At 34.9% G+C, this 18,197-nt stretch overlaps 1 protein-coding gene across 1 annotated transcript in view; it reads right to left on the bottom strand.

Moving 5' to 3' along the window:
• LOC142337633 (palmitoyltransferase ZDHHC23-B-like) overlaps positions 1–18,173 on the bottom strand; it is a 44,789-nt gene extending 26,616 nt beyond the window's left edge. Inside the window, exons 1-3 of the mRNA XM_075387008.1 lie at positions 17,989–18,173; positions 17,413–17,619; positions 16,612–16,814 (exon numbers count right to left, since the gene is read on the bottom strand). Of these exons, the coding sequence (XP_075243123.1) occupies positions 16,612–16,814; positions 17,413–17,619; positions 17,989–18,131 (553 nt within the window). The 5' untranslated portion in view covers positions 18,132–18,173. The remainder of the gene's footprint in view (positions 1–16,611; positions 16,815–17,412; positions 17,620–17,988) is intronic.
• Between the last annotated feature and the right edge of the window lie 24 nt (positions 18,174–18,197).

Genomic DNA, 18,197 nt, shown 5'->3' with positions numbered 1-18,197 from the left:
ATGCAAGTTTTATCAACAAATTGCTAAAATTTGTGATATAAAAAGTTGAAAAGTCTTTGATGGCCAAAAAGTGTTTTCAGTGATTTATCAACAAAAACTTACGGAGGTCTTCTGACCCCTGAGGCTGAAAATAAACCTGCAAAATGACAAATGTCATAGAAATGACAGAAGGTTTTGTCAAAAAATGCTGAAACTCGTGATCTTAAAATCTTGAAAAACGTTCCATTACATCTAGAAATTATTAAGTAACCTAATGTCGAATTTTAGAGGAGGTTCCTTGAATCTTGAGGCTGGAGAAACCTAACTAAAGAAAGAAATGAAAAAAGAAAATAAGTTTTATAAAAAAAAGCTGAAATTTGTGATATTAAAAAGTTGAAAACTGCTCGAAGTCAATAAAAAATTTTCCGTAACTTATTATCAAAACCTTAAGGTGTTTTTCTGCTCCCTGGGTCAGGAAAAACCTGAATAAAAATTCGTGGCAATAATATAATGAAAACCATTCCATAATTACTAGAAACTATAAAGTATTTTATTATCAAACCCTAAAGGAGGTTCTTTGGCACCTTGGGCTGAAAAAAGTGTTTCATGGCCATAAAGTTTTTTCAGTGACTTATCCACAAAACTTAATTGTTATCTCCAAAAAGCGAGAACTTGAACAGAAAATTGAGCAGGAAGTATCAGCTAAAATTGAGCTATCAGAACGAGACCCATTAAATAATTTCACACCACATTACCTCAACAAGTATACAGACAAAGTTATAGTCAAAATTATTGCCCACAATATTAAAATTATCAGCAAAATTATTGTCAATATTAGTCAACTTATCAGCCTCAGCAACAGTACAACCTCCGTTCTAATAAATGCAGAGAGTTTAGACCACGATTTAACAAGGCTAAACCGATTTATTATAATGAGCAACCACCGACTCAAAATTATTGGAATAAAACTGTTCATTCCCACCATTTGTTCATCCATCTTATGTTAATAGACCTATTTATCGTCTATAGATACAAAAATATCTCTGCAAATCTTCTTCGACGCGTAATAGTTTAAGATAGCCTAATGCCAGCATAAGAACAATATGGTATTCAAAAAGCAATTGAGTTTCATCACACAGGTGCACTTCAGAACAAATATATGAGAGGTATGAACTACCAATTTAAACAACAAAAAAAACTAATACAGCCAACCAATCTAAGAAAAACAAATAAAAAATTACAAAAAACCACAAAACTCAGTTTATTAAATTAACAAAAGCAAGTCTAATCCTAGTATAGATAAACTAATAGAACCAGTTTATAACAATAATAAAGCGAAAAAAACGGGAAAGAAGGGAAAATAATAAAATAAAATGAATAAATCTGTTCAATTCTCAACACAATTACCCCAGCCCACACTAAAGCCTGTAACAGATGTTCAGCAATTACTCCCACTTTTAGGCAGAACATTATCCTATGTTAAAGTTAATGAAGAATTAGATAGACGAGCACTAATTGTTACAGGAGCACTTGCAAACGTGATAAGCCCTAAGTTTTACAAGGACCTTATTAGCACCAATATGAGTTCGATTACAGAAATAGAAAAACCTGATCTAGAAAAAAATGGCAAATGGAAAAATAGTTAAAATTGATAAAGCAATAAAAGTTACATTTAAATTGGGCATACAAACATTCATTTCTTTGTTTTAATTGTGACAGCTCCTGTAATATTAAGCAACCCACTCTTTGATAAACATAAAGATAGCTTCTGCCCAGGACAAAATAACATTAAAATCCCTGATTGATCTCTACAAATGAAGGAAATCTAACCAGAAAAGCAACCCAGAAGGGTAGTAAAGCGGAAAACAATTGGGGTTTATACCCAAAGAAAGCAAGTATTACAGCCAAATCAAACAGCAATTTTAGAATCTAGGCTCCAGGACAAAGTAGAATCACTCACTGACCTTTGAGCAGTAATAATTCCAAGAAGAAATCTTTAAAAAAGGCAGCGAAGTAATATTAACGTCTTCTCTAAGCGAAGTTGCTGAAAATAACATTCTATATCTACGCCCTGAACATTATTGAACACTCTGTCGCTATAAATAAAGGCGAGTAAATAGCAAAAACCTCATTCCTAACGTCTGACTAAGCAGAAAAGTTCGAAGTAGATCCTGCCTCAAAACTGAATGAAAATTATATATCAGTTCATTCAAGTCACAAATACCCCCAGGACGAAAAACGCAACCACCAAAACCAGCCTCAGAATATGATAAATTGTGGTTCCCAACACCTGAAACGTGCTCTGATCCGACAAATTTGTCGCCCTTGCAGAGAAAAAATTTGAACAATTGTTAAAAACTTCAAGAAATGGAGAAATTAGTCCATATGGTAGCCATCAGTACAAAAACACTTCACTGAGAAAAATTTGGTTGGAAAAATTGGCCCTCCATCATGAACAAAAAGCGGTAAGGTAGAAGGCGAATTATTAGTTGAATTTTGTCACGTCTTTGCAAAACACAGATTTGACTTCGGATATAATACAGGTTGGAAATAAAGTTAACTCCAGAAAGAAGTATAGCAATTTATGAACAAGGCCCTCCAACGCCTATTCATCTGAGAAATGAACTGCAGAGAGAATTAGCATTAATGCAATACTAAGGATTGATAACAACTTTGTCTCAATCAAGATAGAGTAGTCCCCTCTTTGCACAACGGAAAAACTCAAGATAATTTAGACTTTTGATTGACTTGAGAAAAGTAAACCATTTGTTGAAAAATGACTATGTGAATACGAACTTCCCAACCTCAAACAAAAGCAATGCAATAAACTATTTCGCTGGAAAAAATTTGCTAACGAAACTTCCTCTGGAAACTGTACCCACTTTTTGGATGATATTGGTAATGCAGTAACAAATTTTGAACAATTGGTACCATCTTCACAAGAAATATTTATAAATATATACGTCAATTAGGAATAAAATTGTCACCTGAAAATTTTTCAATGGCAACTGATACCTTGAAATGCCTCTGAAACAACATTAGTGAGAAGGAATATCACAATATAACAAAATAACAAAATTCCTTGATGAATTTAAAATGCTGAAAACAACAAACCAAGTAAAGCGACTGATTGGCTTCACGCAATTCTTTCGTAATTACTTTCCTTATCTAGGTGAGAAACTAATGTCATTTTACAAGCTCCTGTAGAAGAACTCAGTAATAGAAACCACAGAAGAACACGTGAAAGACTTAGACGTAATAAGGAAGGATCTAATGTAAGCTACAAACGTAACGTTGCGACTACAAAAACCTGGTCAACATTATGTAACTCCTTGTGACGCTAGTTACCACGGTGCAGGTTTTGTACTAATGGTGGAAGACTACGTAAACAAAACTGGAAAGAAAGAAAAAACATACGCGCCCGTATCGTTTGGATCGCATATGTTTAACGCAACGCAATTAAAATTCTCTATCTACAAAGAGTTCCTAGCTTTGTACTATGCGCAGCACTATTCTTCACACTACATTTGGGGGTCAAGTAAACAAGTAATTATACTTACTAACAATAAAAGCCTTACACAATTCTTTCAATCAAAAGTAATACCGCCACCTCTTTGGAATTATTTAGACATATTACTCGGTTTTAACATGGTAGGACGCGCTAACTACGCGTCTTACATTCCAGGACGCGCTAACTACGCCGCAGACTTTCTCTCTAAAATGGACAACAATAAAACAGCAACAATGTCTTTGAAACTAACAGGCAGAATTCCAGTCAGAGAAAAAGAAATTGATACAAGGGCAAAACCCTGACGTTGAACTAAACTTGTTTGGCGACGAAATAAACAGTGAGGAAATTAACTTTCTTTAAAAACTTGGATATCACAGGACTCTAAATCCATTAGATGAATTCCCAAACCTTACAGATAACTTAATTAGCCTTAACTTAGCAGAAGAGCAGCAAAAAGAACCAGATATTAGAACACTATGAGGCTGGATACAGCAAAATATTCAACAACAAGACTTAAAGTACGTTTCAATATATTTAAAAAAGTACCATAAGAATTTGAACAGATTAATTCTTGAAGGGAATGTCTTATACTGGACCTTTTATGATGACACAGGAAAAGTACTTCATAAACCACTGTGTACCCAAGCATTTGTGGAAAGAGTCTATATATATGCTCCATAATTCAAAAACAGCAAGACATTTAGGCATCAAAGCGGCAATCCAAGAAATCAGAAAACAATTCTACTAACCAGGTTTCACTCAGCACTTCATTAGTGTCCTCAAAAACTGCCTTACATGCTTTCAAAAGAACAACGTTCCAAAAAACAGTATCACGGAAACGATGCAAACAGTCAGTTCATTACAATCATACCCAGGATATGCTCGAAATTGAATTAGAAGGCCCTTTCAATTCCAAACAACTTAAGCATGTTTTGAGTGGAACGGACGTTTTAACGAAATATCTATTCGCAGTCCCCCTGATAAACGGATATGGCAACACAGTAACGCGAGAACTAGCAAAGGTGTTATTCCAGCACAACTACATTCCTCAAACAGTACTTAGTGAGTGAGGAACATCAGAAACTTTACATCAGAAATAATGTCTAATGAGCAAGTTTACTGGAAGTGAAACTGAAACATGCATAACTAAAGCACCCTAAACCACCGGAGCAGTGGAGAGTTCACATGGAGATTTAAAACGTATTTTAAAGCTCAATACTGAGGAACAATGGAAAGACTGGCACAAATAAGTTGACTTAACAATCCCAGAAGGACAGATGGAAACAACAGTGCTGACGAAGCTTCAGTGTGACAATTGCCTTGGATCGCCACGATACCGAATGTGTCACAAAATAATGGAAACCCACCTTGGAATCTCCTCGTGCCTAGCAACCCTGAAGTTTCATGCAATTACAGCATTAAAAGTATGTGACACAGAGAAGGTTGTGTTACCGAACCCAGAACGAGCAAGAACCTTGGACACAGAATTTGGCTTCTAACTTCAAGTGATTTTACCCTTAGTGAGATCTGTATAGACGGAAATGGCCGACAAACCAAAATTCCTCATGAAGGTTGCAACATCTGTTTAATCACATTAAAATAAGGACATACCATGATCAGCGACCACATTTGAGATTAGAGCTGATTTACAAAGTTGTCAGTATACTCCAGCAAAGAGAATCAAGGTAAAACCGTCTGCTCCACATGAACATTTAATAGATTCTGTACCAAATATCGATTTACTTCTAAAATATAAAACTAGCACTGAAGCAAACCTCAATCTATTTACAAAAGTTAAAACAGAATTCATTTATTCGTATAGAAAGTTATCAACCGACTCACTTGACAAAATAGCAAAACCAATTACCACCGAAATGAAGTCATTCAAGCCAGCCTTAATTGATGAACTCGAATCTTTCGTACCAATCAAGCTTTATCTCTCACCAACAATCATTGTCTTCATCGGAAATTTAGCCTTGCATATCCTCTTCATGTATTTAAGTAGTCTTTGTACGACGTATGGTACCAAACTTCATGAAGCTAATTAAACAAAGGTACCGCTAAATCCGTTAGTTTCCGTGGCAAAAACTCTCAAAGCTCATGCAGTGGCAAACCTTACAAAACAGCTCAAGAAACCTCCAACAGTCATCTCACCAGAAGACATAGGAACGTCAAAAAGACATCACTCAACGCCAGCGACCTCAACCATGTCACTAAATACAATTGAACTCATTGATACAAAAGACGAACAGGACCACAAAGATCGAGCCCAAGTGGAAAGTATGCTTTGAGTTCTTGAAAGTCTGATATAGTTCGACAAGTATTACTCTATCTCCAATTAAGCCTCATTTTAATCATAAAGTTCTTTTAACCAGCGATTTAACATTCTAATCAGTGCTAAAACCCATGAAACTAATAGGTGCTTTTAATCATTCCCTTAGCCAGTAAGATATGAAAACTTCTTAAAGTTTAGAGCCCTTCATTCAGTGACATTAACCTTTATTATTTCAGTGCTAAATCAAACTTCTCGCTGCTTCAACATAAAACTATTTTTCTATATTCCTGTCCAGAATTAGCCCATCTTTATTGCTTTAACCCGCCTTCAACAACCTTAATTCTTATCTTAGCTGAAATTTGTTCACCTTAACCTTTATTCTAACTTGACTGAACTTTATTTCTTTTAAAATCGTTTAATTTTCTTTAACTTTAATGCTTTCATTCGAACCAATTTTCTAAGAAAACATAAATTGGGTGGATCCAACAAAAACATTGGTATATCCTTATATCACTGCAGATTATTTGTGTTTTGCAGAAAAATTGTAAAACTCGGTTCCTTCTCAAAATTTTCAAGGAAAATTTTCATTAGGTCCGGTAGTGTTACGCCCCTAATTCGTGCCTCATAGTTATGTAATGATTTTCCTTTAAATATTCAAAAGTGCTTTCATTTAATTAAAATTCAGATAGATCTCAAGGCCATATCTAGCCACTATTTCCATCTAGGCCTGATACCTCTTATTTGTTTATGTTTACCATATACAACAGCAGATTGACAGATTATTGATAAGCATTACGTACCTAAAAGCCTCATTATTTACCTTTTTTAAGTTCCGTAACGATGAATTTGTATAATTGGTAAAACATAGCTGGCAGATTGCCAGAAAATAGCCGCAATAGATTCGTAGATCGGTAGTCTAAAAAAACAGTAGAAAAGACAGACCAAAAAAATTTGTCTTTTCATTGAAGGCTGATCTGTTATATTTTGATTAAAAATCTGTATAAGTTATTGCTGCCTCTATTAGCTGATCTCAAATAACCTTTATTTAGAGTGATACACACCCATTTGACCTTATCTCTTTGAATTAAAGTAAATAAAAGTCAATTTCAAAGTGAGGAAGTCATTTTTGAGAGTGACTTAAGTCAAGTGTGACCAAAAATTTAATCACGCGCATGAACAAAAAAACTCGCTCCACTAAGAGCGAAAAATGACGTCACACATGCAATTCAGTTGAAATTGCATGAACGAATGAACAAAAAATGGCTGTGACGTCATATGGTCGTAACAAAAATCATGACGACGAAATAAAAAAAACCAAGAGAAGGCCAATAATAGCCTCAGCTATCGCTGTGCGGCTATTAATAACTTCATGGCAGAATATATACTTGAAGTAACTATGCTCATAAAGCAGGTGCTAATATGGAAATTGTATACGTACTCAACAAACATCAAGAGACGTACAAAAGCCGGAAATTGCCCAATACTTGAAGATCAGTAAATATTTGCAAAGGACCAATAAAACTTTAGGTACAACTCAGCGGAACTCGCGATCACCAGAACACCAGAGAGCCAGCCTGGCAATCAGTTGAGAACAATCTTTCGAAACTTCACAAAAACTTGCAAAACTTCTTATTGAAATTTTTTATCAACTTCGTTAAAATAATTAAAGATTGAGCTGCAAAATCTTTATAAAATGCTAAGTTTCAACAGACTCCCATAGAATAAAATAGAACGCCGAAAAGCTATTTAAAAACGAGGCAACTAGTGTATATATATCGCAACAAAACTGCTCAATAAAAAGCTATTACTAGCTAATTTTATTCAAACTATATCCGCTAAAAATCGCACTATGAAACATCCATAATAAGTCCTTGTACAATGGCAATAATTGAAATTAATTACACCGAAAAATAACCTCAATAACACTATGAGGAACACTCAAAAAGTTAGTGCGTAATATGGTGACAGGAGTGGGATTCGAACCCACGCATCCGACGATACTGCGATTTCAATCTTTTATTCACATGTTTAAGCATCTTCTAAAAGTAATTTCTCTGGGAAAATTTGATAGGTATTGGGGATTAACTTTTCCATCGAATGCCCTGTGAATACTAAAATCAGTCAGTAAAAACTAATACGTACAATAGATAAACTTTCTCTCCCCTGACTGAACTTAAAGGTAGTTATTGCAGTTTAGATAAACAACCAAAATAAAGCTGAAATTAAAATATGTTTCCTGCTACATTTTCTGCAGTGATTCCATACTCTTTTCAATCTGTAAAAAATATTAGAGTTCTATTTGTATGTTGAGCATGGAATTTTAACTGGTGCCGGTATTTAATGCAAAGTATTCAATTAAGAATTTACTACGAGTGGTCTCCTGAACTCTTCCGGCAATTTTCATTTAATCTGTCAAGAGCGGATATAAAAAGGTCAATTGCTGAAAGTAAAAAAAAGTTGATTTCACTGCTTCGCTATTGTTGATAACGTTTAAATAGCAGAGATAAGAGATGGACTGTTCTGTTGTTACTAATTCTTGATTGAGCAAAAAAAGATTAGAACTGATATATTATTCGCTAAGCGAGCAAATAGTATTTTCGCTTGCAGCATTTTTTAACACTTTTCCGAATTAATTGGTAGTTATGGTACGTAAATTTTCTATGATATTTTGGTAGCGTTCTATTGTTTTTTACAGTCAATTTAACTGCCAGTAATACTAATGCTATGTATAAGACACTTCGCGCGATGCGCATTTAGTTATTGTTTCTTAATAATTTTTTAGGCTAACAATAACCTTCTCATATTTAACTCATTCATGTAGCCAAATTTATCGGCATATTTTGTATTTTGGTTTTACGAACTTCCCAACCTCAAACAAAAGCAATGCAATAAACTATTTCGCTGGAAAAAATTTGCTAACGAAACTTCCTCTGGAAACTGTACCCACTTTTTGGATGATATTGGTAATGCAGTAACAAATTTTGAACAATTGGTACCATCTTCACAAGAAATATTTATAAATATATACGTCAATTAGGAATAAAATTGTCACCTGAAAATTTTTCAATGGCAACTGATACCTTGAAATGCCTCTGAAACAACATTAGTGAGAAGGAATATCACAATATAACAAAATAACAAAATTCCTTGATGAATTTAAAATGCTGAAAACAACAAACCAAGTAAAGCGATTGATTGGCTTCACGCAATTCTTTCGTAATTACTTTCCTTATCTAGGTGAGAAACTAATGTCATTTTACAAGCTCCTGTAGAAGAAATCAGTAATAGAAACCACAGAAGAACACGTGAAAGACTTAGACGTAATAAGGAAGTATCTAATGTAAGCTACAAACGTAACGTTGCGACTACAAAAACCTGGTCAACATTATGTAACTCCTTGTGACGCTAGTTACCACGGTGCAGGTTTTGTACTAATGGTGGAAGACTACGTAAACAAAACTGGAAAGAAAGAAAAAACATACGCGCCCGTATCGTTTGGATCGCATATGTTTAACGCAACGCAATTAAAATTCTCTATCTACAAAGAGTTCCTAGCTTTGTACTATGCGCAGCACTATTCTTCACACTACATTTGGGGGTCAAGTAAACAAGTAATTATACTTACTAACAATAAAAGCCTTACACAATTCTTTCAATCAAAAGTAATACCGCCACCTCTTTGGAATTATTTAGACATATTACTCGGTTTTAACATGGTAGGACGCGCTAACTACGCGTCTTACATTCCAGGACGCGCTAACTACGCCGCAGACTTTCTCTCTAAAATGGACAACAATAAAACAGCAACAATGTCTTTGAAACTAACAGGCAGAATTCCAGTCAGAGAAAAAGAAATTGATACAAGGGCAAAACCCTGACGTTGAACTAAACTTGTTTGGCGACGAAATAAACAGTGAGGAAATTAACTTTCTTTAAAAACTTGGATATCACAGGACTCTAAATCCATTAGATGAATTCCCAAACCTTACAGATAACTTAATTAGCCTTAACTTAGCAGAAGAGCAGCAAAAAGAACCAGATATTAGAACACTATGAGGCTGGATACAGCAAAATATTCAACAACCAGACTTAAAGTACGTTTCAATATATTTAAAAAAGTACCATAAGAATTTGAACAGATTAATTCTTGAAGGGAATGTCTTATACTGGACCTTTTATGATGACACAGGAAAAGTACTTCATAAACCACTGTGTACCCAAGCATTTGTGGAAAGAGTCTATATATATGCTCCATAATTCAAAAACAGCAAGACATTTAGGCATCAAAGCGGCAATCCAAGAAATCAGAAAACAATTCTACTAACCAGGTTTCACTCAGCACTTCATTAGTGTCCTCAAAAACTGCCTTACATGCTTTCAAAAGAACAACGTTCCAAAAAACAGTATCACGCAAACGATGCAAACAGTCAGTTCATTACAATCATACCCAGGATATGCTCGAAATTGAATTAGAAGGCCCTTTCAATTCCAAACAACTTAAGCATGTTTTGAGTGGAATGGACGTTTTAACGAAATATCTATTCGCAGTCCCCCTGATAAACGGATATGGCAACACAGTAACGCGAGAACTAGCAAAGGTGTTATTCCAGCACAACTACATTCCTCAAACAGTACTTAGTGAGTGAGGAACATCAGAAACTTTACATCAGAAATAATGTCTAATGAGCAAGTTTACTGGAAGTGAAACTGAAATATGCATAACTAAAGCACCCTAAACCACCGGAGCAGTGGAGAGTTCACATGGAGATTTAAAACGTATTTTAAAGCTCAATACTGAGGAACAATGGAAAGACTGGCACAAATAAGTTGACTTAACAATCCCAGAAGGACAGATGGAAACAACAGTGCTGACGAAGCTTCAGTGTGACAATTGCCTTGGATCGCCACGATACCGAATGTGTCACAAAATAATGGAAACCCACCTTGGAATCTCCTCGTGCCTAGCAACCCTGAAGTTTCATGCAATTACAGCATTAAAAGTATGTGACACAGAGAAGGTTGTGTTACCGAACCCAGAACGAGCAAGAATCTTGGACACAGAATTTGGCTTCTAACTTCAAGTGATTTTACCCTTAGTAAGATCTGTATAGACGGAAATGGCCGACAAACCAAAATTCCTCATGAAGGTTGCAACATCTGTTTAATCACATTAAAATAAGGACATACCATGATCAGCGACCACATTTGAGATTAGAGCTGATTTACAAAGTTGTCAGTATACTCCAGCAAAGAGAATCAAGGTAAAACCGTCTGCTCCACATGAACATTTAATAGATTCTGTACCAAATATCGATTTACTTCTAAAATATAAAACTAGCACTGAAGCAAACCTCAATCTATTTACAAAAGTTAAAACAGAATTCATTTATTCGAATAGAAAGTTATCAACCGACTCACTTGACAAAATAGCAAAACCAATTACCACCGAAATGAAGTCATTCAAGCCAGCCTTAATTGATGAACTCGAATCTTTCGTACCAATCAAGCTTTATCTCTCACCAACAATCATTGTCTTCATCGGAAATTTAGCCTTGCATATCCTCTTCATGTAAGTAAGTAGTCTTTGTACGACGTATGGTACCAAACTTCATGAAGCTAATTAAACAAAGGTACCGCTAAATCCGTTAGTTTCCGTGGCAAAAACTCTCAAAGCTCATGCAGTGGCAAACCTTACAAAACAGCTCAAGAAACCTCCAACAGTCATCTCACCAGAAGACATAGGAACGTCAAAAAGACAGCACTCAACGCCAGCGACCTCAACCATGTCACTAAATACAATTGAACTCATTGATACAAAAGACGAACAGGACCACAAAGATCGAGCCCAAGTGGAAAGTATGCTTTGAGTTCTTGAAAGTCTGATATAGTTCGACAAGTATTACTCTATCTCCAATTAAGCCTCACTTTAATCATAAAGTTCTTTTAACCAGTGATTTAACATTCTAATCAGTGCTAAAACCCATGAAACTAATAGGTGCTTTTAATCATTCCCTTAGCCAGTAAAGATATGAAAACTTCTTAAAGTTTAGAGCCCTTCATTCAGTGACATTAACCTTTATTATTTCAGTGCTAAATCAAACTTCTCGCTGCTTCAACATAAAACTATTTTTCTATATTCCTGTCCAGAATTAGCCCATCTTTATTGCTTTAACCCGCCTTCAACAACCTTAATTCTTATCTTAGCTGAAATTTGTTCACCTTAACCTTTATTCTAACTTGACTGAACTTTATTTCTTTTAAAATCGTTTAATTTTCTTTAACTTTAATGCTTTCATTCGAACCAATTTTCTAAGAAAACATAAATTGGGTGGATCCAACAAAAACATTGGTATATCCTTATATCACTGCAGATTATTTGTGTTTTGCAGAAAAATTGTAAAACTCGGTTCATTCTCAAAATTTTCAAGGAAAATTTTCATTAGGTCCGGTAGTGTTAAGCCCCTAATTCGTGCCTCATAGTTATGTAATGATTTTCCTTTAAATATTCAAAAGTGCTTTCATTTAATTAAAATTCAGATAGATCTCAAGGCCATATCTAGCCACTATTTCCATCTAGGCCTGATACCTCTTATTTGTTTATGTTTACCATATACAACAGCAGATTGACAGATTATTGATAAGCATTACGTACCTAAAAGCCTCATTATTTACCTTTTTTAAGTTCCGTAACGATGAATTTGTATAATTGGTAAATAACTTCATGGCAGAATATATACTTGAAGTAACTATGCTCATAAAGCAGGTGCTAATATGGAAATTGTATACGTACTCAACAAACATCAAGAGACGTACAAAAGCCGGAAATTGCCCAATACTTGAAGATCAGTAAATATTTGCAAAGGACCAATAAAACTTTAGGTACAACTCAGCGGAACTCGCGATCACCAGAACACCGGAGAGCCAGCCTGACAATCAGTTGAGAACAATCTTTCGAAACTTCACAAAAACTTGCAAAACTTCTTATTGAAATTTTTTATCAACTTCGTTAAAATAATTAAAGATTGAGCTGCAAAATCTTTATAAAATGCTAAGTTTCAACAGACTCCCATAGAATAAAATAGAACGCCGAAAAGCTATTTAAAAACGAGGCAACTAGTGTATATATATCGCAACAAAACTGCTCAATAAAAAGCTATTACTAGCTAATTTTATTCAAACTATATCCGCTAAAAATCGCACTATGAAACATCCATAATAAGTCCTTGTACAATGGCAATAATTGAAATTAATTACACCGAAAAATAACCTCAATAACACTATGAGGAACACTCAAAAAGTTAGTGCGTAATATGGTGACAGGAGTGGGATTCGAACCCACGCATCCGACGATACTGCGATTTCAATCTTTTATTCACATGTTTAAGCATCTTCTAAAAGTAATTTCTCTGGGAAAATTTGATAGGTATTGGGGATTAACTTTTCCATCGAATGCCCTGTGAATACTAAAATCAGTCAGTAAAAACTAATACGTACAATAGATAAACTTTCTCTCCCCTGACTGAACTTAAAGGTAGTTATTGCAGTTTAGATAAACAACCAAAATAAAGCTGAAATTAAAATATGTTTCCTGCTACATTTTCTGCAGTGATTCCATACTCTTTTCAATCTGTAAAAAATATTAGAGTTCTATTTGAATGTTGAGCATGGAATTTTAACTGGTGCCGGTATTTAATGCAAAGTATTCAATTAAGAATTTACTACGAGTGGTCTCCTGAACTCTTCCGGCAATTTTCATTTAATCTATCAAGAGCGGATATAAAAAGGTCAATTGCTGAAAGTAAAAAAAAAGTTGATTTCACTGCTTCGCTATTGTTGATAACGTTTAAATAGCAGAGATAAGAGATGGACTGTTCTGTTGTTACTAATTCTTGATTGAGCAAAAAAAGATTAGGACTGATATATTATTCGCTAAGCGAGCAAATAGTATTTTCGCTTGCAGCATTTTTTAACACTTTTCCGAATTAATTGGTAGTTATGGTACGTAAATTTTCTATGATATTTTGGTAGCGTTCTATTGTTTTTTACAGTTAATTTAACTGCCAGTAATACTAATGCTATGTATTAGACACTTCGCGCGATGCGCATTTAGTTATTGTTTCTTAATAATTTTTTAGGCTAACAATAACCTTCTCATATTTAACTCATTCATGTAGCCAAATTTATCGGCATATTTTGTATTTTGGTTTTTTCGCCATTATGGAGTACCCTTTTGTTGTAATTAATCAGTATTAAGTGCGTTCTCGAGACAGTGTTGTCAGCGGAGGCCTAGCTATACCCATGTGACGTTCTCCTATATGCCAGCTATCTATTAGAGCAATTTTGGGGGCGCTAACTATTTTGGGTTTCTCAGGCTTTTGTTTTAAAGATTTTAAGTCAGGATGCTCGAAAGAGTTCTTTTGGCAATTTTGAGTCTATCTCCAGAAATAAAAGTTTTGTGCAGCAAATGTTTTATTCACAAGTCAACTGAGCTGTAGCTATCGTTCTCTCTGTTCTGAGAGTGGCAATTAGATTAGAGCACAACATTTGATGTTAAATAATTGCACGAGATAAAGTAAGAGCATTGTACAATTTAATCTTTATAATCCCGGATGTTTATGGGCGTGTGAATGAGTTAAACTTTACTAACAGTGGGGTAAATGCACGCGCATGGATTGTACAAATATGTTTAAGCATGGCACGAATGTATGAAGGGCATGACAAGTGTGTCTTCAGCATAAAAAGGTACAGTGAATTATTTTTTTCAAAACCATTTATTTTTGTAAATGTCTGATTTAATGAAACATTTCTCTTCTTTTGGATGTTTAGCAGTATTTGTTTCAAGCAGCATTTGGATGTATCAACGTTTTAACAATTTTGTTTGTTTGGATCCAATTTTTCATATATTAATATTTTGGACATTTCAGTGCCAAATGATACGGAAATAATTGAAGTTTTTGAGGTCAGAAAATATCAGAGCTAATAAATGTTTATCAAATTCTTGGGATCAATTGTTCAATTGCGTTTCCTTGATTTTTTGTCGCGTATGAATCATTCACCCATTTGATTTGTCAACCTGGTCAATTTTTGAGAAAAATTCATTATTTTAGATTTAATGGAATATTTGTACTGAATTCCCTGGTTTTGAAATTATTTGCTTTTCAATTGCTTGGTTGTTATTTATTCCAATTTTTCGGATGTTCTTTTATGAAGATAATAGGGTCGCTGAGGCACGAGTGGAATTAGTGCCCTTTACTTCGCTCTAGATCTTGTTTTAAAATTGTGATAAAGATTTCTCAGAGAACCAAAATATATTCAGGTTAAAAAGCAAGCACTTTAATTTTAATTTCAGATTTTAGGATGTCAATTTGATTTCAATGTAATCACTAAGTCTAATTTTTCTCAAGATTTGTTTTCGATTCCGTTGCTGATTTGTTATCTAGCTCCTTAAAGGAGTTTTTGAAGCAAAATCTGATTTTGTGAAGAATCAAAGCTCTATATATTTTCATTTTGATGGCTTTGTGTTAAATTCTTTAACTAATTATTTCCGACTATAAATGTGAGTCACTTTTAAAAAAAAAACAAAACCACTGTTACCAGCCGAATTTTGCCCGACTGAGTGCAGAAGTAGAACAGTTTTGGCTGTTGAAGTTTGCACTAAAATGATTTTTATTTCTTGGTTTCGTTAATTGGAGTGTCGAATCTTATAACTTTGGTTTATTGAAATTCCTTGCCCTGATAGAGATTAATTTGTCAGGATACATACTCCGAATCAATTTCTGTTTTTCTTGCAGAATACTGTGGAAAGATCGTGTAAAATTCATTTTACCGACCCAGTTGTCTATCGAAATTGATAGTGTTTCAAATTAATTTATCATCGTTAAAGGATTTTCGTTTGTATAAAGTGCTTCAAAGGGTTCTATTTCTTTTCACCCCGATTCATTTAACCCCGCATATTTTAACCCCGTATCTTTTAACCCCTCTATCATTTCATACCGCAAATTAGGAGTCGACATAAAAGGCATATTTTGTCATAATTAAGTAGATAACTTAATCCCATGTTCGGTTGTGATAGTTTCATATCAAGTCCCACGGGCCGCTAAGGCATGGCCATGGCCCGCGAGGCATGGTCAAATGACTATATTGCTAAGTAAATAGTCCTTACTTTACAAAAGATTAAAATCGGGGTTAAATGATGGAGGGGTGAAAAAGCGGGACACCGCTTCAAAGTGCGATCAAGGAATAACAGTTTAATTGTTCATTTGCCCAAGACAAGAATATGAAAATATAAATTGTAACTATGATTAAAAACAAAACCTGGACCAACAATGATTAGGTCCGGGGTTAACGTTTTATCTATATTTTCCTTTTAAAAACCAATTTAAAAGTTTGGGTCACTTTTAACCTACAATGGTGGATACTGCTCCCTACAAATTTGCTCACATCAAAGCTTTTAATCAATCTCATGTTTTGCCAGCATCATCATGCAAATATTGCTTTGGATGCAAGCTACCTGCGAATTGATAACAGAAAAAGAAGTTAAAGAAAAGAGGACGAACTTACGCACTGAAACAAACACATATCAATCCATCAAATACACAAGTTACCGCACATCTGTTAATTTTTCGGTGAAAACTGAATCTTAGACACGTATCTGTGAATGTTCTAACTTTCGCTACTCTAAATCAACTATCGAAAATCGCTCGCTACTATAAACCAAACAATATTTTTAAAGATTGTTAACCATCTGCGTTTTCAGAACACAATGTGGCGTAAGAGCTCAAAAAATCATGACAAAACTCCAGTAAAATGATTTAGTAAGGAAAGAATTGTGAAATTCTCGTGGTACCTGCTAATGTGAGAACGTAGGATAGAACGAACACACATATGAGTACATGTTGGACTGCTAGCCATGACTGGGGAATGTCGTGCATGGGGTAGAGATACCACAAGTACAACAGATACGTGTACACTAAGTATGCCCAGATGAAACATCCAACCACTGTGTTCTTCTGCTTCTTCGTGAACATAAACTGCGAGTACAGAGTCAGCCTAAAACATGATGTAGTCATTACAATTATACATAATATTTCCAGAAAATGGTCATTTGTGTTTCACTTATCTCAAAGTAAAGGAATTAAAGAATACTTCGCCAATCTTTCTCTCTTTATTCTAGAGTCAATTACTGCCCCAATTCTGCCTGAAAAACTTTTTGCCGTCATTTCATTTCCCTTATCTCCAATTTTAAAATAATGAAGCCTGAAAGTTTTATAAGATTGGTTTTAATCAGTTAATCATGGCAAAAACTAGTAAACCCTTCTCTTATATTAAGTTGCCCCAAAAGTCAGTCATCATTCTGAAAAGTCAGCTCGGTAGGCTGACCGGTTAATTTAGTGGTTTCGAAGTCTGCTTGAAATTTAATATTATAAAAATATACAAACGCCATGAAAAGATTTACAGGTCAAGTTTCCGCTTGTCTTTTCGTCTTTAACTTGAAAATTAAATCCAAACATGTTTTTACACTTAACGTTTGACCATCTAAATATAGTTTTAAGAGTATTTTGGTCTATATGCAATTTTACAACGTCAATTATAAGATTTTCTGTACCTATTGACAAAAGATGAAGGTCCAAAATCTACATCAACATACCCATATAGGACTAGCAAGAATCCCAAGGCACATATGAAGGCACCATAAGCACCTGAGTACACAAGGACTGGATAAACAACAAACGGCAGCACATGCTTCCACGTTAATCGAACTGCACCCCCAGGAGAGGGAAGTCGCACACGATCCAACATCACTGCGAACAGTTTGTAAAATCTGCCTATGGGGACAGTTTCACAGCGCAGGCATCTAAAAACGTTTACGTTAAGCATCTAAAGTTTAAGCGTTTCCATTCGGTTGTGTTGCAATTCTTTTGAGGTTCATCACCAATATAACCAATGGCTACCTAAAGTGTACCTTTCTAATAGCATCATAATAGAACTTAATGTCACAGTGATTAGTAGAAGTAGCAGGAAAGGATTTTGGTATGTTAATTCCAGCGGGTGTCAGCCCCTTCGTTGTACAAATGGCACTACTTTCTGCCACGAATTACAATATCGACAGGAGCAGACAAATTCCTATACCATTAACCGAAATAGAACCTCAGAGACGTTCTCGAGGAAAAATTTGAACGTGTTTATTTTGTTAATTAAGGCGAATTTGTGCCCGTGGTTTTACCTTTCGCAGATATCGTCCAGCAGAATGCAGTCACAACAAAACTGGAGAATGTGACGCCTTCTGCTTTCTTCGACGCTCAGATATTCACAGCAGCAAAGAGGATCATCGTCATCATCCGGGTGATAAGATTTCCTCTTTTGCATTAGAAACCAGAAGCATTAACAACTGAAATAAAAAAACATAGCAGGACAAGTCCTGACGTACAATTC

The sequence above is a fragment of the Convolutriloba macropyga genome, chromosome 4 (assembly GCF_964194025.1).
Source record: "Convolutriloba macropyga chromosome 4, txConMacr16.3, whole genome shotgun sequence".
NCBI classification, from domain to species: domain Eukaryota; kingdom Metazoa; phylum Xenacoelomorpha; order Acoela; family Convolutidae; genus Convolutriloba; species Convolutriloba macropyga.
Note: the sequence above shows the minus strand (reverse complement) of the source record. Positions and strands in the feature narration are given on the sequence as shown.